The 26227-nt window shown below is 44.8% G+C and overlaps 1 protein-coding gene across 2 annotated transcripts in view; it reads left to right on the top strand.

The window, feature by feature from the left end:
* The window catches only part of GTF3C2 (general transcription factor IIIC subunit 2), a 265747-nt gene that overhangs the window by 214260 nt on the left and 25260 nt on the right, over nucleotides 1-26227 (top strand). Inside the window, exon 16 of one of the 2 annotated variants that reach the window (XR_003855599.1) lies at nucleotides 7919-8048. Coding sequence is in view for 1 of the 2 variants with exons in the window: in XM_029595224.1 (XP_029451084.1) it covers nucleotides 7919-8107 (189 nt within the window). In the remaining variant the exon portion in view is untranslated. Of the gene's footprint in view, nucleotides 1-7918; nucleotides 8108-26227 lie in introns of those variants that run through there. The other variant, XM_029595224.1, reaches the window with a different exon arrangement.

Raw genomic sequence — 26227 nt, 5'->3', positions numbered from 1 at the left:
AAACCTTATCTCTAATACACAAGACCCTACACAATGAAAACACTTTACTTCCACAAACACTCCAGAACCCCTAGAACACAACATGCAGCCACCCTACACACCCCCACACATAAAACCACCACTCTTGAGTCAACTAGGAAGCGTGTGATAACCATAGCCGGACCGAACTGTTGGAACAATATGACACCGGAGTTATGGCAAGAAACATGCCCAATAAAATTTAAGCAAAAACTGAAAACATGGCTTTTCCTACAGGCTTATACTTAACCCTTACGCTCTCCTCTCTCCCTTACTCCTACAGCCTTGCCCACTAATTTACTTAAATGTACATCCCCTTTTTCTTTCTCACCACACCTACCTTTTTGTTGGCAATTATTCATATTGATTGTATATAGATTGTATATCAATTGTATATAAGACTTCTATCCCATTTCTTTCTCTCATACCCAGCTTTTTTTCTTTTCCAATTGTGTTTTATAAAATTCATTCTATTTATTTATAGACTTATAAATTCAGTGAGATAACAATTTGCTTTGTACCACTATTTTATTTTTCCCTTTCATTGTTCCAGTGTTCTCTCCCCTCCCCCCCAGCTTAACAAGTTTATTGTAAAGCACTATTGCATATGTTCGTTAACAAGTTTATTGTAAAGTTTATTGTTTATTATTTATTGTAAATGTTTATTGTTTATTGTAAAGCACTGTTGCACATGTTCATTCTAGTTGGCACAGCTGCAATGTTTCTGTTAATTGTGAACCGATGTGAGGTTACTAAACAAATGTCGGTATATAAAAACTGCAAATAAATAAATAAAATAAAATAAATAATATGGAGAAGTGCAAGTGATGCATATAAGGAAAAATAACCCATGCTGTAGTTACACAATGTTAGCTTCCATTTTAGGAGTTACTACCCACGAAAGAGATCTAGGCATCATCGTGGATTGAAATCTTCACCTCAGTGTGCTGTGGCAGTCAAAAAGCGAATAGAATTTTAGGAATTATTAGGAAGAGAATGGAGAATGTCATAATGCCTCTGTGTTGCTCACAATGCCTCTGTGTTGCTCCGTGGTGAGATCATACGTACTCTGGTCACCACTTCTCAAAAATGATATAGTTGCATTGGCGAAGGTATTGAGAAGGGTGACCAAATGATAAAAGGGGATGAAATGGCTCCCCTATGAGGAAAGGCTAAAGAAGTTAGGGCTGTTCAGCTTGGAAAAGAGACGGGTTGAAGGGGGGATATGATAGAGGTCTATAAAACCATGAAAGGACTAGATCGGGTAGATGTGAATCCGTTATTTACTCTTTCAGATAACAGAAGGACTAGGGACACTCCATGATGTGAGCAAAGTAGCACATTTAAAACAAATCAGAGAAAATTATTTTTCAATCAGTGCACAATTAGCTCTGGAATTTGTTGCTGGAGGATGTGGTTTGGGTAGTTGGTGTAGCTGAGTTTAAAAAAGGTTGGATAAGTTCCTGGAGAAGTCCATAAACTATCAAATTGAATTAGGGAATAGTTACTACTATTAATGGCATTAGTAACATAGGATATAGTTAATGTTTGGGTTCTTGCCAAGTACTTGTAACCTGGATTGGCCACTGTTGGAAACAATGTTGGGCTTAATGGGGCCCTCAGTCTGACCCAGTTTGGCAATTTCATATGTTCTTTTGTTTTTATGATCCATTCTACCACCTTGGCATCCCATTCGCAGGCTTTTCAATTTGTTCATGAGCTTCCTGTACAGGACAATATCAAAAGCTTTGCTGAAATCCAAATAAATCACATTAAATGCTCTTCCCTGATTTAATTCTCTAGTCACTCAAAAGAAATGGTCGTATTTTTCTGACATGATCTTTGTCTGGTTAGAGATGTTATCTTGGATGATGCGACCTGGCACATTATAGTTAGCCTTACTTCAGTGGAAAGGATAGTGAACTAACTGGCCTATAGTTTCCAGGTTCCTCCTTGCTACCTTTTTTGTGAAGCAGAATCACAACCCCCCTTCTCCATTCTTGTGACATCACTCCCATTTCCTTTGATCTGTTGAACAGATCTTTCAGCGGACCTGCCAGCACCTTTCTGAGCTCCTTCAGTATCCTGGGATGTATCTCATCTGGCCCCATGGCCTTGTCCACTTTCAGTTTTACTAGTTCCACCTACTCTCTTCCATAAATAGCGATATCTTCCCCACTGTTATCCATGCTTCTACCAACCAACAACAGTCCTTCCCCAAGGTCTTTTTTAGTGAACAATGAAATGAAGTGTTTAATATTTCTGCTTTTTCCTTATCTTTCTCCACATAATGATCCTTATCTCCTTTCAATTTTACAATATCACCTCTGACTTTCCTCTTTTCCCTGATATATCTAAGGTATGTTTTGTCACTTAGCTTTTACCTGTTTGGTTATCCTTTATCCACTTGAGCTTTTTTCATCCTAATCTCTATCCTCCTCTCTCTCAGCTTCACCAGATATTCTTCCCTGTGTGCCTCTTTTTCTGTTCCTTTGTTCTTTTTGAACACTGATCTTTTTACCTTTATTTTTTCAGCCACCCCTTTAGAGAACTCCATTGGTTTCTTTTTTCTTTTACTTCTATTCACTTTTCTTACCTAAAGATTGATTGCTTTTTTATAGCTCATTTTAATTTAGCCCTCTGATATTCCATTTCTCCTATCTCCTCCTAGCCTTTTAGCTCCTCGAGGTTCTTCCCTATTTTAACAAAGTCTATATTTCTTCAATCCATGACTTTGATCTTTGTATGACTTCTATCCTTCTTAGCTGCACAGGACAGCCATTACTACCAAAAGAAACTTGCTGAGCAGACTGGATGTACCTTTGGGCTTTATCTGCCATCATTTACTCTGTTACTATGTTAGATTAAACTATATTGTCTAATGATCACTGGCATTTGGATGGTCACTTACACAAACATTAGAAATGCTATCCCTATTTGTGAGCACCAGGTCCAGTATTGCTCCTTCTCTCATGAGTTCCATCACCATTTGTCAAAGCAGAGCCCTTTGCAAGGCACTCACAATCTCTCTGCTCCCTACAGATTCTGCAGCAGGGATACTCCTGTCCACATCTAGCAGATTAAAATCTCCCAACGAGCAAAATTTCTCACCTCTTTCCCTTCTTTTGGGTGTTTCCTGCACTGGTTAACTTATGATTTTGTTCTTTAGACTACTTTCTATGAATTTTCCTGGAACTAAAGTCAAGCTCGCTGCTCTATAGTTTCCCACATTATCCCATAAACCTTTATAAAGATTAGCATTACATTGACCACTTTCCAATCTTCAGATACAATAGACGATTTCAATGAAAGGTTACAAATTACTAATAATAGAGCTGGAATTTCTTTTTTGAGTTCTTTCAGATCTCTGGGGCATATACCATCTGGTCAAGGTGATTTGTTATTTTCCAATTTGTCAGCTCTGCCCTATTACATCTTTCAGGTTTACTGTGATTGGTTTCAGTTCCTCTGAACTATCACTATTAAATACTGTTTCTGACACAGATATCTGCACAGTAACATTGACGGCAGAAAAAACCAAATGGTCCATCCAGTCTGCCCAGCAGACTTCTTGTGGTAGTCTGCCACATCATGCAGATTACCCCCAATTTTCTCTTAAAGGTAGTAACTGCCACTCTGTGCGGTTATCCTCAAGCTAACTTATGATAAGGGTGGTAATATTTACAATCATAACCAAGCAACTGGAAAACCCATAAAAATTGCCACTAGCAACATTTTTACTGGGTGAGGCACCTTCTTGAAAATTCAAACAATGCTGCTTAACATGGCTTGGCTGTAGAAGCAGTCGTATACTTTTTCCATTAGGTCTGCATTTCAATACACCATACCGTAAAAGTCAGGGACCATATTGGTGGTTGTCTGAATCCAATTCCTCTTCTCTCCTGCCATCAAAGCAGAGAGTGATGTTGTAGTTGCATCAAAAACATCAAGGCTTATTAAAGAGTAGTAATCCCCATGCCTTCTGTTAAGGATAGTAACCCCACCGAGCAGGTTACCCCCATGCACTTGTCTTCATTTCCATTCTCTAGTCTTTAGGAATCCACATTGTTTTTCCCACGCACCTTTGAATTGTATGAATGTTTTTGTTTTCACCACCTCAAGAATGGCATTCCAGACATCCACCATCCTCTCCATAAAGAAATATTCTCTGATGTTCGTTCTGAGTTGTCCCCACTGGAGTTTCATTTCATGATCCCTAGTTCTATTGTTTCTAGTGGAAAAGTTTAGAAGTTCATGCATCATTAAACCTTTCAGGTATCTGAAGGTCTCGATCATATCTCCTCTGCACCTCTTCTCTTCCAGGGAATACATATTTAGACCCTTCAGCGTCTTCCAAGTAGAGACCCATACCTTTTTGGTTGCCCTTCTCTGGACTGTCTCCATTCTTTCTCTATCCTTTTTGAGATATGGGCTTCAGAACTGAACACAATACTCCAGGTGAGGCCTCAAGGACCTGTACAAGGGCATTATCAAATCCTTTTTCTTATTGGTTATTTCTCTATGCAGTCCAGCATTCTTCTGGCTTTAGCTATCACCTTGTCATATTGCTATGCCGTCTTCAGATCGCCAGACACTAGGACCCCCAAGGTCCCTCTTGTTCCATGCACATAGGTCTATAACCCCCCACCCCCCCATTACATACCTCTCTTTTGGATTACCATATCTCAGGTGCATGACTGTGTACTTCTTGGCATTGAATCCCAGCTGCCAAATCTTTGGCCACTTTTCAAGCTTTTTTAAATAACTTTTCATTCTCTCTACTCCTTGAAGTGTGTCTACTCTTGCAGATCTTAATATCATCTGCAAATAGACAAACATTACTTTCTATCCCATCCTCAATGAAGCTCACAAAGATATTGAATAGAACCGGTCCTAAAACTGATCCACTTAACACGACTTTCTCTTCAGAGTAGGTTCCGTTGACCATTATCCACTATCAGTCAACCAGTTTGTAATTCATGCCACCACCTCGGTGCTCGCTTCCAAGCTTTTCATTTTATTTACAAGCCTCCTATATGGGATCATATCAAAAGCTTTGCTGAAATCCAAGTAGAACATTTTGAATGCTCTTCCTCAATCCAATTCTCTGGTTACCCAATCAAAAAAAATCACTCAGATTTGTCTGACAGGACCTTCCCCTGGAGAATCCATGCTGTCTCTGGTCCAAAAATCAATATACTTAGTTTTTGGGTACTTGCCAGGTATTTGTAGCCTGGATTGGCCACTGTTGGCAACAGGAAGCTGGGCTTGATGTATCCTTGGTCTGACCCAGTATCATGATTTCTTATGTTCTTTATTTACCTGTTTAGCCTCCTTAAGAGCATCAGATCCAATCAATCCCAGATCCTGCTCTTTCTTTGTGCTTAGAAGAATTTAACTTACAATACTATACCTCTCCCTTGGGTTTCTGCATCCTAAATGTATTTTTAACATTAAATCTTAACTGCCAGACCCAAGACCATTCCTCAAGCTTTGCTAGATCCCTCCATGTTTTCTATTTCTTTCTGGCTGCCTACCTTGTTGCAGATTTTGGTATCGGCAAAAAGACAAACCTTTCCAGACAACCCTTCTGTTATGTAGGTAACAAAAATGTTGAAAAGAACCGGATCAAGGACTGATTCCTTAGGCACACCGCTAGGAACACATCCTTTCTCAGAGTAAGCTCTCCTCTACCACTACCTTGAGTTGCATCACACATTGCCAGTTTCTAATAGTTAGTCACTCAAGATCCCATACCAAGGGCGCTCAATTAATTTATAAATTGCCTATGTGGAAACATGTCAAAGACCTTATTGAAATCCAAGTATACTTTATCTAGCACTCTCCCTTGATCCAACTCTCTGGTCACCCAATCAAAAAAAATTGATCAGATTTGTCTAACATCTATTTCTGATAAAACCAGGTTGCCTCGGATCTTACAATCCATTTAATTGCAGAATCTGCACAAACTAACTAGCCTGTAGTTCCTAGCCTACTCCTTACTTCCACTTTTATGAATAGAAACCACATCTGCCCCTCTCCAGTTTTACATAACTAGTCCCAACTCTAAAGAAATATTGAAAAGGTCAGCCAGTGAAGCTCCAGAAGTTCTTTAAGTTCCCTTAGTACCCTGAGTTCCCTGTACGTACCTGGACCAGTCCAGACTCCTGGTTTATTCATCCATGCCAGTAGATGGAGACAGAGAAAGTAAAACTCACATTGCTTCAAGAACCCTGATGCCACCTTCAGTTCCTCAGTATTTCTCTGTCTTCAGCAGATGGTGGGTGAAGCATAAACCTGCTAGTTCTGAGGGAATTCTGCGCTACTGTATTAAACAATCATGCATTTTTACAATTGCAGAGGAAACACTATAGTGTGTAATTGTGTATGGCAATAAAATAATAGTAATCTGTCTTAACTAATGTCATTCACTGAAAAAATAATACACAATGCACATTAACAAGAAATTTACAGTGATGACTAACATACATTAAATAATATACATAACTAGGTGATGAGTAATATATACTTTCAAATCCACGCTTTGGATTTTGGCTGGTTCAAATAATCATTGTGGAATAAAACAAAACATTCTTTTGACTCGAAAGAAATGGTAGGTAAAATGTATATATATTTCTCTTATTCCAATTATGTCAATTAATTGACACAGCATATGGTGTTATCATTATTGTTTATTTATTTCAGAAAACAATTTGCAAACTGAATTGTACGCACCAAACATTCTTTGAGACAGCTTGTTAATTGCTTTTGGTAATTTTTACATATCTTTTTTTGATGACTTGAAGTACGATATACATCTATTGGAGGTCACTCACATACATTTCTATATTTATAGAGACTGCATGTGTTTTGATCTAAGAGGGGAATTTTCCCATTTAAATAGTTTGATAATCGTTGGATCAGCTTTACATTTGAAAAATGTGTTGTGATATATCCCCTGAAGGAAGCCTCTTGTAGATGAAATGGAGAAGACTCTTCTTTATCGGGAGACTTCATAATTTGAAGGGACAATTCATAGTTTGATGCGATTGGGTGGATATTTTTTGTTAAACCCTACATAACAACTAAACCATTTTAACAGCTTTCTAACAGTTTGAGTGCTTAAAACCTATAGCTACATGCATTTCACATTGTATTTTACAGGGTTAGCTTTCATCTATACTTTGTAACAAACAAAGATACTTTCAATTCATATTTGTAACTGTTTGTCAAATTCTGCTTTCAAATGTATTAGGTCATTTGTTTGGTCTGTTTTAGACTTTTGTGGTTTCTTGCTTGTAAGTATATATTAGTCTTCACCTTGTTATGTATATTATTATTTAATGTATGTTAGTCATCATTGTAAATTTCTTGTTAATGTGCATTTGTTGTGTATTATCTTTTCAGTGACTGACATTAGTTAGATTAGTGTTATTTTATTGCCATTCACAATTACCCAGTATAGTGTATCCTCTGCAATTGTAAAAATGTATGGTTGTTTAATACATATTTTAATGTTTGATTAGATTATTAAAAATGAAGTTTTAATATATATATAACACATGGGATTCCTTTATTTGATATACATTGCTAGATTTGGAATCTGGTTTGCCCTACATTGTGTAAAGAAATAGATATGACAGCAGATAAGAAACACAAAACCCATCTATTCTGCCTATCTCCTTTCTAGACATAGAAGCAAATGATGCCATTTTAAAGGATATCCCATTGCAAATTCATAAATGTGTAAAAATAGTGCACCTGCCTTATTTCAGTCTCTCAAATAATGCTGGGCATAATTTTCTTTGTAGGTTTTGTGATTTAGCACAATAGTTTATATATGCCTAAAAATATAGGTTTATTATTGTCTCTTTCTTTCTCTGTCTCCATCCACAATCAGCCAATCTACAAAGCAGATCTCCTCATAGGTACTTCCGTAGCCACACCGGCTATAGACAGAGCCTCAGAGGGAGTGCATCTTGCAGCCATTCAGGAAACGAGGGATGGGGAGCCGTCACCATCAGATGATTCCAAATCTTACCACGCAACAGTCACCAAATATTCCATCTTGTATCAGGACACTGATCTGGTAAGAACAAAATTTTGTTCATCCTTTCTTTTCTTGTTCTCTCTTCCAATGTCCCCATAAGAGATTTATTTTCTAAAATGTAATGCAGAGAATCTTGCTAGAGTTCAGTACTTAAATAGAATTGATCAAGGCACTTGTTTGAGGGATTTTTATTTGGCAAGACTCAGAGCTCAACTAATGCCCTGAGCTGTTGGTAGTGCCAACTTCCTTCTATTACCAGCAGCAGAAAAATGCTGCTGCTGCCACTAGCTTAGAGCCACCTTTGAGATCCAAATCTTGTTGAATAAAAATCCCTGAAAATAGAAACTCTAGGTATCTAGTAATCGGTAAAGCCAAAATTATTGTTTAATTTGTACAGTTTGAAAATGCTGTTGTGTCAGCAATTAGAATTTTCATGTCATGATATATTGAATTATAGCTTGCTGCTTGTATCTAATACTGAGTCAATAGACTTTATAAATGATAGCTTTTATGAAATGATACCCTCTTTTCTGGCTGGATTGAGTTCCTTCAATGGTTTAATATTCCATCACTCAGATTTCATGACTGGACCTGGATTACTAAAGTGCAAATTTGTCAGAGGGATAGCCGTGTTAGTCTAGTGTAGCAAAAATGATAGGAGTGGAGTGACAGTGGAGACTCCAATTTATTAAAGCATGAGCTTTCAAGAATAGTTAGTCTATTAGGTATTACTCGATGCCTGTCATAAAGTACAAATTGATTAACTTAGAGAATAAAACCATTTTTTATTTAGTGTACAATGGCACACTTAGTTATAGGAGAAATCTCACAAACTGAAAAGCAGAGAGTAATTGTATGAATTCTGGAGAAAACCCAGAATGTATGTAGGTTGTGATGCCTTTTATAGACCAACAAAATACATGTTGTACAGCAATTCTCAACCAATGTGTCACGATGCACCACTGTCACAAAGCACAAGCTGGTGTGTTGCTGCCTCCGCTTCATTATACGGAGCTCTCTGGTCTGCTGATTCGGCTAATCTTCCCTCCCCCTCCTCTGCTGCAGCAGAATGCAGAGATCTCCTCCTCCGCCGGGGCTGTTGGCATTTTTGAGCCCGGGCGGAACGTATTAACAGAGCCGATTGCAGCAGGAAGCAGCCATCTAGAAAGAACATGTGGGGTGGGAGGGCCACACGGGCGGTATGGCCTCGTTTTGGCCCAGCCCAGAAGAGGAAGTGAGGTTAACCCACGCAGGAAGAAGAGAAGGAGCAGTGCTGAGTCAAATTTGAAATGACACAGCGTCAGTCCCCATGGCCCCAAGAAAGAGAACGAGTTCCCTTGGCCACAGGAGCTGAAGGAGGAGAAGCTGAAGCTTCAAGCTGCTACTCCTGTTACTTGTATTTCCAGGAGGAGAGAAACAGCATGTGTATGTGTGCCTGTATGAGACAGCATATGAGAGTGAAGAGTCTGTAGTATGTTTGCCTGTGTGAGGCTGAGCATGTGAAAGTGAGAGAGGTAGCATGTATGTGTCTGTGCTTGTGAGAGACTGAGCGCCTGAGAGTGAGACAGCTGTGTATATTCCTGTGTGCGACTGAGCATGTGAGAGTGAAGAAAGCCTATGGGGGGGTGTGCCTCTGTGAGCCTGAGCATGTGAGTGTGAGAGGCAGCATGTGTATATGTGTGTGTCTGTGTGAAACTGAGCACGTGAGAGAGCCTGTGGGTATGTTTGCCTGTACGAGGCTGAGCTTGTGAAAGTGAGACAGCCTGTTTGTGCGTGTGCCTGTGTGAGGCTGAGCATGTGAAAGTGAGACAGCCTGTTTGTGCGTGTGCCTGTGTGAGACTGAACATGTGAGTGAGAGAGACTGTGTATGTGAGGCTGAAGATGTGAAAATGAGACAAACCTGCTTGTGTGTGTGTTTTTGTGTGTGCACAAGTCTGAGCAAAAGCAAGGGAGAAACAGCCTGATGTTTGTGTGAGACTGAGCGTGTGAGAGTGAGGGAGACAGTTCATGCATATGATACAAGACCCCCCTCTTCTCCTCTTGCTAATCCAAGACAATATCGGCACCGTGAAATCAAAAGTTCCCAGGTAAGTCTGCTATTTTGAAATGTTTTATTGATGTTTGGAACATTTTGTATGTTTTTAATTGTTGGATGTTATTCTATTCTTCAGCTCTTATGAAATATGTATTTTTTTTTGTTAGTATGATTTTATTACTATTTTATATTTTTCAATTTTTTTATGAGGAATAGTGATTCTCCAAGGACAAGCAGGATGGTAGTCCTTACACATGGGTGATATCATCAGATGAGTCTGGCATGGAAAACTTTTGTCAAAGTTTCTAGGAACTTTGGCACACTGGGCACACCCAGCATGCCGCTATTCACGCGGCATCCCTCTTCAGTCTCTTCCTTTCTGCGAAGCTGTTGCCTCGTGGTCATGGAGCTCGCATTTGCTTCTTTCTTTTTTCTGCAGTTTTGCATCGCCTGCATCGTTTGGGTTCCTCATGTTTTTCAGAGTCTCTCCCTGCTATCTTGGTAAGTTCCTTGGGTTCTCGTAGTCAACTGCCGTCGGTGTCTCCCCCGGTGGCCATCTGCAGTCGACCACACGCCGCTTTCTTTTTACAATGGCATCATCTGGCTTTCGCCAGTGCCCTCGGACTTTGTCCATCACAGACCCCCACAAGGTCTGTGTCCTCCGCCTGGGGGCATCCCACGATGTCCATGGTTGCGATCTCTGTGTTCAGATGACCCCCAAGGGCCGTCGGGCTTGCTTGGACAAGATGGAGAAGTTATTTGGCCTTAAATGTTCGGATCAGTCATCGGCGTAGGGGACTTCTACCCCACTCGGGAAGGAAGTCCCAGCTTTGAACCCTTCGGGGTCTCACCCGCTGCCGCTCCTCAGTCCTGAGGTGAGAGCAGGGGACCGAGTGCGGTTCATTGTCTTCCCGATCCAGGTCAGGTTCTTCTGTCACAGTCTGTTCCGGGTAAGGACTGAGGTGAGCATCGGGAAAAGTTGAGAAAATATAGCCATTGGTCATATTCCTCCAAACCGGACATTGGACAGGCATCAGCTGCATTGGTGCCTCCCCAAAGAGGTCTAGTGGGGAGGAAGAGATTCCCTCCGGTCATTCCGAGGACTCTTTATGACCTCCACCAGTGGCGGTGGAGGGCTCAGTGTCTTCCTTATGGTCCAGGGGACATTCCGATTCTGCCGCCACCTCCTGAAGCCGTTTTGTCCTCGACAGCTTTTGAGGAGGAGTTGGAGAGTCGCGTGCGTTTGGCGGTCAGCTGGGCCCTACAGGGCATCGAGCCTCTGATTCCACCGGGACCGCCACCGCCACCACCACAGGAGCAGACTCCACTGGTGCTTGCGTCTCTATTAGAGTGGCTGGATATGCTGCTCGGTGTCTTGCCAATGCGCCAAGTCCCTTTGTGGCCAAGGGAGCATCGCTGCTACCGCCACCGGTTCCCATTCTGATGAGTGATTTCTCAGACGAGGAAGGGGCCGTCTGGTTCAGCGGCGCCCCGCTTGTGCACAGTGCCTTGACACCTTCCAGCTCTCCCGGGGCCACCAGCATTGTTGCCCCTGGCGCCTCCAAAGCCGTTAGATCCATCGATGCCTGTGCAGCCTCGAGCCCCTCAGGAGCCCTTGGTTCTCTGGTTCCAACGGGACCTGTGCTTAGAACGCAGTTGGGTGCTCGGCCTCCCGCATCTCTGGACGTGCACAGTGAGGGGGAGGCATCTATGTCCTCCACAGAAGAATCAGAGGATTTGCCCTCGGAGCCCTCTCCACTATAGGAGCAGCAAAAATTCCCCCTAGAGGATTTCTCCTTCGCTGGATTCGTAAAGGCCATGGCAAAATCGGTGCTTTTCCAGTTTTTAATGGAGCATAAGAACATAAGAAAATGCCATACTGGGTCAGACCAAGGGTCCATCAAGCCCAGCATCCTGTTTCTAACAGTGGCCAATCCAGGCCATAAGAACCTGGCAAGTACCCAAAAACTAAGTCTATTCCATGTAACCATTGCTAATGGCAGTGGCTATTCTCTAAGTGAACTTAATAGCAGGTAATGGACTTCTCCTCAAAGAACTTATCCGATCCTTTTTTAAACACAGCTATACTAACTGCACGAACCACATCCTCTGGCAACAAATTCCAGAGTTTAATTGTGCGTTGAGTAAAAAAGAACTTTCTCAGATTAGTTTTAAATGTGCCCCATGCTAACTTCATGGAGTGCCCCCTAGTCTTTCTACTATCCGAAAGAGTAAATAACCGATTCACATCTACCCGTTCTAGACCTCTCGTGATTTTAAACACCTCTATCATATCCCCCCTCAGACTCTAGGCACAAGATGCTGGAGATCTTGCAATTACTGGATGCCCCAAAGGGAGGTGGTGGCTGTTCCAGTCCATGATATCTTCAGGGAGCTGATAGCTCATCTCTGGGAGCACCCCGGTTCGGTTCCTCCGGTGAACCGCAAGACAGACACGGTTTTATCTGGTCCAGCCTACCACTGGTTTCGAACGCCGACAGCTCCCTCACCAGCTGGTGGTGGTAGAGTCTGCCTTGAAGAAGGCAAAGAGACTTCCCACTCATGCCTTGGCCTCCTCCCCCCCCCCCCCCCGGGCAGGGAGCATAGAGCTCTGAGCACTCTCAGGCACTGGATGTTTCAAGGTGCTATGTTAATGGGCAGCATTGCTTGTTACCAACTGTATATGGGTCAGTACTCCAGGAACCTATGGAAACAGGCCCAGGAGTTTGGAGAACACCTCCTGCAGTAATTTCAGGAGGAGTTCCAGAGGGAAGTGCAGTAGGGCCTCGAGTGTGATAAGCACGAGGTCCGCTCTGCATATGATGTCTTCGAGACGGCCATGAGAACCGCTGCAGTGGGCTTTGGGGCTCACCATATTGCTTGGCTGCATGTCTCTGATCTGTGCCCTGAGGTCCAGGGACCACCTGGTGGATTTGCCTTGTATGGGTGAAAATCTGTTTGGAGACAGGATTAAGGAGGCAATAGCACAACTGAAGGACTATCATGAGACTCTTCAGCAGTTGACAGCCAGTACTTCTGACATCCAACCTCCCAAAAAGCCCCCTCAGCGGTATCCAAGGCGGCTTTTTTACCGGCTGCGCAAATACTACCCATTGATCTTTAGAGTGAGACCTCAACGGCCTCCAGCGATGCCGAGGTCACAACAACCTCTTGTACACCCCGTCTGACCCCAGCCTCACTGCAGAACCCCGCCCTGACGGCCAGGGAGTGTGAGCCAGCCTCCTCTGCATGGTGTTGACTCCCAGGTGGAGGTCGACTGCAGTTATTCGCAGACTGATGGAGTTCATTTACATCGGACCTCGTGATCCTGTCCATCATGCACCAAGGATACAGGTTGCATTTCCAACAAGTTCCACCTGCTCAACTCCGTGTCCTCTGTGGAAAGCAGTAGGGAACTTGCAGATGCTTGAGGTAGAGTTCTCTGCCCTCATAATGGCTCGGGCAATCGAACCAGTTCCGCCAAGCTAGCAGGGTGAAGGGTTTTACTCCAGGTATTTCCTGATTCCCAAGAAAACTGGTTGCCTTTGCCCATTCTGGACCTGCAGATGTTGATCTGATTTCTGGAATGAAAAGCTCAAAATGGTCTCGTTAGGCACTTTGATCCCCTCCTCAAGGCGGGAAACTGGCTTTGCTCCCTCGATCTCAGACACATATGCCCATATCCCCATTTCTCAGGCGGATCGCCGGTACTTGTGATTCCTGGTAGACTGGAAGCACTGTCAGTACCGGACGCTGCCCTTTGGTCTGCGTCCATGCCCCGTGCTTTCACCAAGTGCCTGGCGGTGGTCGGAGCCTATCTTCAAAGGTGAGGGGATCATGTTTTCCCTTACCTCGACAACTGGCTTATCAAGAGCAAAGGATACAGAGTGCCCTGCAATGCACAATCCGAGTCTTGGAAAATCTGGGTTTTCTGATTAACTATCCAAAATCCCATCTCCAGCCATCCTTAGAACTGGACTTTATTGTGGCCCAGCTGGATACTGTCCAGACGAAGGCTTTTCTAACTTAAGACAGGGTAGAGACCCTCGCGGCTTTTGCTCAGGTAGTCTTTGGTTGCTCCCATTCTTAGCACACCAGTTTCTATGGTTACTGGGTCATTTGGCAGTGACTGTGCATGTCATGCCGTTTGCTTGACTTCACATGCGCGGGGCTCATTGGACGTTACGCTCCCAGTGGTGTCATGTTACCCAGGACCTGTAGGCTCATGTCCTAATCACCATGCTCCTTTGGCAATCTCTCTTGTGTTGGGCGACTCTATCAAATCTGGAGCGGGGGATGCCCTTCTGGAGCCCACAATCCCAGATTGTCCTCACCATGGATGCATCCCATGCGGTTTGGGGAGCCCATGTTCCAGACCTTCACGCCCAGGGTCTTTGGTCCTTGCAGAAGACGCAGTCCCAGATCAACCTCCTGGAATTGCAGTCGATCAGGTATTCAGGGAGCAACTTCTCAACAAAGTGGTCCTTGTTCAGACCGACAATCGGGTAGCTATGTGGTATCTGAGCAAGCAGGGTCATATGCCGTCAGGAGGCAGTTCAGATCTGGTCATGGGCCATCGAGAACAGCATTTTTCTCAGAGCGGTGTACCTCCTTGGAGTAGACAACATCCTTGCAGACTCCCTGAGCCAAACCTTCCAGCCTCACAAGTGGTCCCTCAGTCAAGAGGTAGGAGAACCACATCTTTTGCTTGTGGGGGGACCCCGGTCATGGACCTCTTTGCTTCCATGGAGAACAGGAAAGTAGATCACTTCTACTCCCTAGGCCGGATGAGCAGAGGATTGATGGCAAATGCCTTTTTGATTCACTGGGGCATCGGGTTACTATACACTTACCCTCCCATTTTGCTCATCTCAAAAACATTCCAAAAGCTCCAACACGACAGGGGTACCATGATTCTGATCACACCCTTTTGGCCTCGCCAGGTCTGGTTCCCGCTTCTATGGGAGCTGGCCTCGTGCCCCCGATTCAGTTGGGGACTGCTCCAGACCTAATCTCTCAAGACCAGGGCAGGCTCCACCACCCTAACCTCCGAGCCCTGTCTCTCACGGCTTGGATGTTGATCGGGTGACTGTTCAGGCTCTGGGTCTTGCGGAGGGCTTATCGCAAGTCTTGTTGGAGTCCAGAAAATCCTACAAGCTCAAGTGAATGCAGTTTTTGGCTTTGTGTGTGGGGGGCATGGTCTGGATCCCTTCTCTTGTTCCCCACCACAGCTTTTGGACTACCTATTGTACCTTTCCGAGCCTGGTCTGCAGGCCACATCGGTGAGGGGTCACCTTAGTGCCATCAGGGCATACCATCAGGGTAGGGATCGTGCCTCCATTTCCACTTATCCACTTCATGAGCCCCCCCACTCGGCTGCCAGCAGTCTCCTGGAACCTCAACGTCGTCCTGTCTCAGCTTATGAAGGTTCCGTTTGAGCCATTGCAGTCCATAGACCCTGAAGTACCTATCCTGGAAAGTCATCTTCTTGGTTGCGGTTACTTCAGCGCGCAGGGTGAGTGAGCTGAAAGCTCTGGTGTTGTACCACCCTTATACAAAATTTTGTCATAAGGTGGTTCTGCATACGCACCCAAAGTTCCTTCCTAAGGTGGTCACTGAGTTCCATCTCAATCAATCCATTGTGTTGCCTTCCTTTTTTCCAAGGCCATATGCTCACCAGGGTGAGCCGGCGCTGCACCCTCTGGATTGTAAAAGGGCTCTGGCCCTTTACGTGGAACAGACAACGCCTCACCGCCTGTCCACTCAGCTCTTTGTATCCTTCAACAAAAACAGCTTGGGGGTTGCGGTATCCAAGCAGACCTTATCCCATTGGCTTGCGGGACTGTTTTTCCTTCTGCTACGCTTAAGCTGGCTTACGACTTGAAGGCCACGTCCAGGCTCACGCCATGCGGGCCATATCAGTTTCGGTGACTCATTTGTGTGCAGTCCCCATTCCATGAGATTTGCAGAACAGCGACCTGGAGTTCCCTCCACACATTCACCTCCCATTAGTGGCTGGACAAGGATGGCCGGCAGGACAGTTGTTTCGGACAGTCCATCCTCCGTGATCTCTTTCGGCCATAAAAAACAACTCTCCCTCTGTGGGCTCTGTACTTGTGTGCAGGCCTGCTCCTCTGGTTGCTGCAGCACTAGTTGTTGTGCATGTTGGCACTTGTTTCTCTGCTGCACATGATGGGAGCGACCTGAAACTACTTAATCACCCATGTGTGAGGACTCCCATCCTGCTTGTCCTGTGAGAAACAGAGTTGCTTATCTGTAACAGGTGTTCTCCAAGGAATGCAGGATGTTAGTCCTCACAAAACTCGCCCACAGGTGAGTTGGGTTTCTCTCGGTTTATTTTATTTTTCGTGAACTCTGTGTTATAAGACTGAAGAAGGACCCTACGTGGACGCAAACATTTTCTGTGCTGGGCTCCATCTGATGATGTCACCGATATGTGAGGACTAACATCCTGCTGTCCTTGGAGAACACCTGTTACAGGTAAGCAACTCTGTTTTCTGTTTTCCCATTGTTGTACTGTTGTGGCTTCATTTCAGTTTTTGTCTGTATATTTCTATTCATACTTACAATATGCTCTTTTTATTCTGTATTTGGTGAGAGTCTGTATTCTGCATGTATGACCGAGGTGAGGTATTCTGCCAGTGTGTAGTTTTTGTGCAGGGATCCATAGCAGCCTGTCTTGTTCTATTTTCCTAATATGAGGTATATTGGTATTTTAGGGCCTGGTGTAGTATTAGCACTTCTACTTTCTCATAAGTAGGGTTGTTACTGTTTGCATGCTGGCTCTAAATTTTGTTTTAGTATGGAGGTTTTACTGTATTGTTAATGTTATAATTCTTTTACTCTGACTTTCTGAGTGCTAAGCCTACACTGAACATGTTTCAATAAGCCTAATGCCATGTGGGTTCCAAGTGTCTTTTTAACTTTTTTTTTGCAGGGTTTTCTGGTTGGCATCATAACAGTGCATGTAAATATAATATACATGTTGTGATATTTTTTACCTCAGATTGTATTTTGTCATTTTTCATATAAAATCTATAATAAATGCATCATTTTTAATTGTGTGGGGAGGGAGGGTGTGCAAGGCTATACGGTTCACAAGGCAGACTTCTTCACCCACAGAGCCCAATAGGACACAGCACTTGTCCTCCAATCCTGCCAGAGCCCAGCAAGAAATGGCAATCCTCTTTCTCTTCTGGGCTAGTGATAACTGATTCTATCTTCCCCTGTCGGGCCCGAGAGTCACAGCAGAAGAAAAAGGTTGGGGATAGAGAATACAACTTGTACAAAAATCTATTTCTGTTAAGAGAGGATACTCTTATCTTTCCATTGTTCCTTTCTTAACAATAAAAGTAGTAGGCTTTTTTTTTTGTTTGTTTAGCTGTGGATTGTTGTGAGTGGTGTGTCATACAAGGGAGCACTGTCCATCAGGTGTGTCATGATGGGAAAAAGATGTAGTACATGAACTTAGAAGACTACATATATCCCTTCCTTGGGTGTGTAAGACAGACTGAAGAAAAATGTTTTGTAGTTAGAGATTATGCTGGAGTGGGAATTCCCACAGTAGAATCACCAGGAGGTGGCAAGTAGGCGTCACACTAAAATGTGTGAAGAGAAATTGGTATTTTCATTATTTCCTAATGTCTTATTTGACCAATTTAAAATGAAAGTGCAGTAAAATGGGGAGTGGCTTTCTGTTTCTGAAAACCTTTGATTTCCGTAATACTTTGCAGTTGATATCCCTGAATAGCTCTAAAGGAAGATTATTTTGATTGTTAGGTACAAAGATAGACAATGGGAGACACAAGGCACTTTATTCATTTGGTACTGTAATTAATACTATAAAGAATAAAATCCTGGAAACTGATGTTCCCTGTACATACCCGGATCAGTCCAGACAGTGGATTGAGCCTCCTGTCCAGCAGATGGAGACAGAGAAAAACTGAAAGGTTATCCTATATCAGGACAGAACCTACCCTGTATCCCTTCAGTATTTCTCTGTCTCCCAGCAGATGCAGGCAGCTGAACCTGCGGCTTCCATCCTTCTCTTAATTCCTTTATTCCTGTGAGGTTTTTCCTTCTCCTGTGAGGTGTTTGATCAGATCAAGCAAGTATTACTTTAAAAAAAAAAATGTTTTTTTTCAAAACTCCTGCTTCAGGGAGTCTCCCAGCTCTTCGGGGGTCCTAGGGGGGCTTGCCCCTTGCGATACAGCCTAGGATCCCTTTCCCGGTAACCTGTTTGTCTGTTGGGGTGATACTGGTGGTCCAATCACTCCCCCCTAGTTGCATAGGCTGCTTTACAATATTTAACAGGGATGCTCCATTCCTCTGCTATCACTAAAGTTTATTTTTTTTAAAAAAGGTGAAATAAGAGGGGACTCCTGAAGGCAAGAGACAAACAAATTCAGCGCTTTTAGTGCACGGACAGCAGCACAGCAGGGTTCGATCGCCTGCCTCTGCTGCTCGGGCAGCTGGCTCAGCTGATTTTTTTTTTTCTCTCCCGCATTTTTTATTTACCTTCATGCCGCACTCAAGTGCCTGTCTGGCCTGCGGGGAGCCTGCGATTCGGCTCTCCTGCGAGGGTCTGTGTTCTGACTGTTTGCCCGGCGGGGAGGGTTCCTCCACGGGGGCGACATGATCGGCAGCTTGGGGTCGACTGCCCAGACAGTGGCTCGGCCGTTCTCCTCACAGAAAGCCACGGGAACTGTGGCCATTTGGGGGGCAAGTCTTTCGGCAGACTCTGGACTGCAGGGCTCGGCTGAGCCTGATTTAACCATTTCACCTCCAGATTTGAGCCCAGTCAGAGTGCAGGAGGGGGATTTTGATCCTATTCTCCCCCTCCCCCTCCTCCTCCTCCTCTACCTGGGAGTTATAAACCTCTGTTTTCTACAAGTTTGTGCTTTTAATGCACAAATCTGATCTGGCTAGCCTTCAGGAAGAAGAGGACCCTCCTCTGCCCCCCCCCCCCCCCCCCGAAACTCCCTTGGGGGCCTGCTCCGCAGCCTCCTCCTGTATCAGAGGGACAGGGCTCAGTTAGGGTCAGGGTGGTGCCGGGTCCTTCGCCCCCCCCCTCAACCGACAGCAGACCCTGATCTCGATCAGGACCCTGACTCCCCCCCCCGGGTCCTCCACTCGAGGGTGACAACCCCCGGGTTCTATGTTTGTCCCAAAGGGAGGAGCTGGATCCCCTCATCCAACTTCATTTTACAGGAACTGGGGATAGAGGTGCCACCGAACGATAAGGTTACTGCCACCATGCCAGCTTATGTGGACCCGATCCTGGCGGGACTTAGGGCTCCTCCACCTATGTTCCTGTTCCACTCTATACACAAGCTGCTGCTCCTCCGGGAATGGGAGTCTCCAGAGGCGGGGCTCCGCATGGGTAGGGCAATGGATAAGCTCTATCCCCTGCCTGATGAATGCCTGGACATGCTTAAAGTGCCCAAGGTGGATTCTTCTGTCTCTGCGGTTACCAAGCACACCACCATCCCAGTGGTGGGAGCCACGTCCTTGAAGGATGTTCACGACCGCAAACTTGAGCTTTACCTCAAGCGTGTCTTTGAAGTCCTGGCCTTAGGAGTATGGGCGACAATCTGCAGCAGCCTCATGCAGCGGGCAAGCCTCAGATGGATTCAACAATTACTCAGCACCCAAGACCCTCCCGTCTGCAGAGGCGGAGCAGGCAGACCAGCTGGAGGGTGCAATTGCGTGTGGGGTGGATGCCCTTTACGATCTTCTCCAAGTGCAAGCCAGAGCCATGGTCTCCGCGGTTTGGCTGAGAAATTGGGCCGCGGACTCCTCTTCTAAAGCGCAGTTGGTCACTCTCCCCTTCAAGGGTAAGTTGCTTTTTGGTGAGGACCTTGAACAACTTATTAAATCTCTCAGCGAGAATAAGATTCATAAGCTGCCCAAAACAGTCTAAGTCCTTGCCTTCCCGCTCTCCCTTTAGAGGTCAGCGCCGGTATAATTCAGAGCTCAGTATTCCTTTCCAAGAGGCACCTTCTCCAGACCCCAATCCTGGTCTCATTCCTTTCGTGGCCATCGTCCCTCCCGGGATGGTAACCCACAACACCCGTCCACAAAGTCCTCTTCCCAATGAGATATGGCCGGCCCATTCCTCCATTCCAAACTTAGGTTGGACAACTGTCCCTGGTTCTCGAGGAATGGGTCAAGATTACTACAGATCAGTAGGTCCTAGAGGTGATAGAGAGAGGTTACGCGTTAGAATTTGCGCAGGACCTACCGGATCTTCACTTAATCTCTCCTTGTGGAAGGCAAAAGCGGCCAGTGGTCAACCAGACTCTGAGCAGGCTACTAGAGCTCGGTGCCATAGTTCCAGTCCCGGTGGAAGAACAAGGGTCCGACCAGTATTCAATCTACTTGTGCTTATCTGCACACCCCGATACGCCACGACCATCAGAAGTATCTCAGGTTCGATATTCTGGGACAACACTTCCAGTTCCGGGCGCTCCCATTCGGCCTCGCCACCGCACCCCGAGTAGTGACGGCAGCTCTCCGTCGGGAAGGAGTCCTGGTCTACCCTTACTTGGATGATTGGCTCATCTGGGCCAAGTCGGAGACTCTCTCTGTAGGTTGGTGGTCGACAGATTCTTGGTCTTCCTGACCTCCCTGGGGTGCATAATCAACTTTTCCAAGAACAAGCTACAGCCCTCCCAGATCCTGGAATTTCTGGGAGCACGATTCGACACACGAGTCGGCAAGGTTTTCCTGGCAGACACTCGGGCGCTCAAACTCAGGGAGCAAGTGCATAACTTTCTCTCGCTTTTGCTACCCACGGCCTGGGATTACCTTCAGGTCCTGGGGTCCATGGCTTCCACCATCGATCTGGTTCCTTGGGCTTTTGCGCAAATGCATCCATTACAGAAAGCTTTGCTGTCCCGCTGGAAGCTGGTGTCAAATCAGTTTCAGATGCCCCTCCCGCTCGCAGACTCTACCATCGCCGACATGCAATGGTGGCTTTCTCTCACTCACCTCCTGAAGGGGGGATGCGTTTACAGACTCCCCAGTGGATCATTGTGACGACAGACGCCAACCTCTACAGCTGGGGCGCGGTTTGCCAAGCTCAATCTACTCAGGGGTGCTGGTCCCAAGTTCACTCGCGCTGGCACATCAATCGCATTGAGGCCCGAGCGGTTCGTTTGGCTCTCAAGGTCTTTCTCCCCCTGATCCGTTGGAAGGCGGCACGGGTGCTCTCGGACAATGCCAGGCCTATATCAATCAGCAGGGGGGCACCAGAAGTCGCCTGGTGGCTCTGGAAGCCAGAAAGCTGTTCGCCCGTATGACATAGTGAGGGCAAAGGTAGCGCCGGCACCATTTTGAAGATTGGCAATACGGCCCGCGTGCAGGAGGTCGCTCCCGGACCCCCGCTGGACTTTTGGCAAGTTTTGTGGGGGTCAGGAGGCCCCCCCCAAGCTGGCCAAAAGTCCCTGGGGGTCCAGCGGGGGTCCGGGGGCGATCTCCTGCACGCGTGACGTCGGGAACCAGGAACCAAAATGGCGCCGGTGCTACATTTGCCCTGTCACATAAGGGCAAAGGGCCACCGGCACCATTTCTCTCAACGCAGCCGTGGCCAGAGAGCTGGAGATCGCGGTGGGACCCCCCCCCCCACTGGACCCCAGGTAATTTAAAACATTTTGGGGGGTTCGGGAGGGTGGGGGATTTGTTTTAAAGGTTCGGGGTGGGTTTTAGGGTTTTTTTGGTGTGCCGGTTTTCCCGCCCTCCCCCGATTTACGATTTAAAAAAAAAAAAAAAAAAACACGACGATAAGATTTCCCTCCCCCCCCAGCCAAAATCGATCGTTAAGACGATCGATCACACGATTCACACCTCTATAGGATACCCTTTCAGTTTTTCTCTGTCTCCATCTGCTGGATAGGAGGCTCAACCCACTGTTCCATTAAACCATGTCTTTCTATATGTTCTGTGATTTTGATGTTTAGAACACTTTCCACTATTTTTCCTGGCACTGAAGTCAGGCTAACTGGTCTGTAGTTTCCCGGATCGCCCCTGGAGCCCTTTTTAAATATTGGGGTTACATTTGCTATCCTCCAGTCTTCAGGTACAATGGATGATTTTAATGATAAGTTACAAATTTTTACTAATAGGTCTGAAATTTCATTTTTTAGTTCCTTCAGAACTCTGGGGTGTATACCATCCGGTCCAGGTGATTTACTACTCTTCAGTTTGTCAATCAGGCCTACCACATCTTCTAGGTTCACCGTGATTTGATTCAGTCCATCTGAATCATTACCCATGAAAACCTTCTCCATTACGGGTACCTCCCCAACATCCTCTTCAGTAAACACTGAAGCAAAGAAATCATTTAATCTTTCCGCGATGGCCTTATCTTCTCTAAGTGCCCCTTTAACCCCTCGATCATCTAACGGTCCAACTAACTCCCTCACAGGCTTTCTGCTTCAGATATATTTTAAAAAGTTTTTACTGTGAGTTTTTGCCTCTACAGCCAACTTCTTTTCAAATTCTCTCTTAGCCTGTCTTATCAATGTCTTACATTTAACTTGCCGATGTTTATGCTTTATCCTATTTTCTTCTGTTGGATCCTTCTTCCAATTTTTGAATGAAGATCTTTTGGCTAAAATAGCTTCTTTCACCTCCCCTTTTAACCATGCCGGTAATCATTTTGCCTTCTTTCCACCTTTCTTAATGTGTGGAATATATCTGGACTGTGCTTCTAGAATGGTATTTTTTAACAATGACCACGCCTCTTGGACATTTTTTACTTTTGTAGCTGCTCCTTTCAGTTTTTTTCTAACAATTTTTCTCATTTTATCAAAGTTTCCCTTTTGAAAGTTTAGCACGAGAGCCTTGGATTTGCACACTGTTCCTTTTCCAGTCATTAAATCAAATTTGGTCATATTATGATCACTATTGCCAAGCGGCCCCTCCACCGTTACCTCTCTCACCAAGTCCTGTGCTCCACTGAGAATTAGATCTAAAATTGCTCCCTCTCTCATCGGTTCCTGAACCAATTGCTCCATAAAGCTATCATTTATTCCATCCAGGAACGTTATCTCTCTAGCGTGACCCGATGATACATTTACCCAGTCTATATTGGGGTAATTGAAGTCTCCCATTATTACTGCACTACCAATTTGGTTAGCTTCCCTAATTTCTCTTAGCATTTCACTGTCCATCTCACCATCTTGACCAGGTGGACGGTAGTATACCCCTATCACTGTAGTCTTCCCTGACACACAAGGGATTTCTACCCATAAAGATTCAATTTTGTATTTAGTCTCATGCAGGATGTTTATCCTGTTGGACTCTATGCCATCCCGGACATAAAGCGCCACACCTCCTCCCGAGTGCTCCTTTCTGTCATTGCGATATAATTTGTACCCCGGTATAGCACTGTCCCATTGGTTATCCTCTTTCCACCATGTCTCTGAGATGCCAATTAAGTCTATGTCATCATTTACTGCTATACATTCTAATTCTCCCATCTTACTTCTTAGACTTCTGGCATTAGCATACAAACATTTCAAAGTTTGTTTTTTGTTTGTATTTTCATTCTGCTTTTTAATTGATAGGGATAAGTTAGAATTTTTTAGCTCAGGTGAAATGGCAGATGAAATTTAATTTGGATAAGTGGAAGGTGATGAATATAGGGAAAAATAACTCATACTATAGTTACACGATGTTAGGTTCCATATTAGGAGCTACCACCCGGGAAAGAGATCTAGGCTTCATAGTGGATAATACATCGAAATCGTCGGCTCAGATTGCTGCGGCAGTCAAAAAAGCAAACAGAATTAGGAAGGGAATGGTGAATAAAATGGAAAATGTCATAATGCCTCTGTATTGCTCCATGGTGAGACTGCACCTTGAATACTATGTACAATTCTGGTCGCCACATCTCAAAAAAGATATAGTTGTGATGGAGAAAGTTCAGAGAAGGGTGACCAAAATGATAAAGTGGATGGAACAGCTCTCCTATGAGGAAAGACTAAAGAGGTTAGGACTGTTCAGCTTGGAGTAGAGACAGCTGTGGGGGGATATGATAGAGGTGTTTAAAATCATGAGAGGTCTATAATGGGTAAATTTGAATCGGTTATTTATTCTTTTGGATAATACTCGGACTAGGGGGCAATCCATTAAATTAGCATGTAGCACATTTAAAACTAATCGGAGAAAGTTTTTTTTCACTCAATGCACAATTAAACTCTGGAATTTGTTGCCAGGGGATGTGGTTAATGCAGTTAGTGTAGCTGGGTTTTAAAAAGATTTGGATAAGTTCTTGGAGGAGAAGTCAATTACCTGCTATTAATCAAGTTGACTTGGAAAATAGCCACTGTTATTACTAGCATCAGTAGCATGGGATAGACTTAGTTTTTGGGTACTTGCCAGGTTCTTATGGCCTGGATTGGCCACTGTTGGAAACAGGATGCTGGGCTTGATGGACCTTTGGTCTTACCCAGTGTGGCATGTTCTTATTAAGACTCCACAGTTTTCATTGATGTTACAAAACAACCGAAAAACTAACCTGGGCTTGAGAACTCCCCAGAAAGAAACTGCAGTCTACTAACATCCAAAGGACAGAATGTCTCTGCAGAAGTGTGCCCATGTTTGGCTAACAGGCATCATGGGAAGAAAACCCAAGCAAATATTTGAAGAATAATCAGCAATAGTGGCAGAGTCTGTGACAGATCAACATGCCAAAGCACCAGACATAGCTGACCAGCAGGACAGCATCAAGAGTTTCAGGGGATGAAAGGCAATCTCTAAATGGGATCGCTAGCCCAAACCCCTGAGCAGGGAGATAGTTAGGCCTGAAGCTTACCCACATTGCACCCTGTCAAAGGGCAGGGCTATCCATTCGGTCTACATGATAGTTCAGTTGAGCAGGAAGACACATTGGGCAACCTAGTGAAAGGAGACAAGCTAAAGGCAGTATTGACCAGAGCTTGGAGAAAATATAGGGGAAAAAGTGGTGAATCTTTCCCTGTAGGTATATAATAAATGTATCACGAATGCCTTATCTTCCTCCCCCCCCCTCCCCAAATTCCAACTGGAATTCAGAAGGAGCGAAGAACACAAAGAGGTAGACTGTACTGCCGGGGTAAGCACAAGTCGCTAGGTTGTATAACAACCCCAAGTGAATAACTCACTGCTGATTCCAGTAGGGAGTTACCCAATGAGATAGAGTCCTCAGCCTGCTTGGAACAGCTGAAACGGAGAGCGAATTCCACAGGGAAAAAAATCCAGAAACACTCCACTAAGACAGGAAGCTGGGGTGCTGCAAGTGCAAACCCCTGTCAAACAGCATTTCTTCACCAACCAGGAAACTCTAAGGGTACCAGGGCAGGGCAAGAGCGATCTCAGAACAGATTGCCCCGAACCTGGCTTAGGTGTTAATTCCTCAGCCATGATAACATATACTTCCCCCAAGAAGCATGTGTTTCAGAAAATGGATCAATCGCATGAACCAGAATTCCCCTGTCCACAGACAGGGTTATCCCTAAAATGCCTATGTATCGCTCCATGGTGAGACCGCACTTTGAATACGGAGTACAATTCTGGTCACCGCATCTCAAAAAGGATATAGTTGTGATGGAGAAGGTACAGAGAAGGGTGACCAAAATGTTAAAGGGGATGGAACAGCTCCCCTATGAGGAAAGACTAAAGAGGTTAGGGCTATTCAGCTTGGAGAAGAGATGGCTGATGGGGGATATGATAGAGATCTTTAAAATCATGAGAGGTCTAGAACAGGTAAATGTGAATCGGTTATTTACTCTTTCGGATAATAGAAGGACTAGGGGGCACACCATGAAGTTAGCATGTAGCACATTTAAAACTAACTGGAGAAGATTCTTTTTCACTCAATGCACAATTAAACTTTGGAATTTGTTGCTAGGGGATATGGTTAGTGCAGTTAGTGTAACTGGGTTTAAAAAAGGTGAGGAGAAGTCAATTACCTGCTATTAAACAAGTTGACTTAGAAAATAGCCACTGCTATTACTAGCATCAGTAGCATGGGATATACCGTATTTTTCGCTCCATAAGACGCACTTTTTTTCCCCAAAAAATGGGGAGAAAATGTGGGTGCGTCTTATGGAGCGAAT

The sequence above is a fragment of the Rhinatrema bivittatum genome, chromosome 3, assembly GCF_901001135.1.
Source record: "Rhinatrema bivittatum chromosome 3, aRhiBiv1.1, whole genome shotgun sequence".
NCBI classification, from domain to species: Eukaryota; Metazoa; Chordata; class Amphibia; order Gymnophiona; family Rhinatrematidae; genus Rhinatrema; species Rhinatrema bivittatum.
The sequence above is the reverse complement of the archived record's forward strand: the minus strand, read 5'-3'. Positions and strand labels throughout refer to the sequence as shown.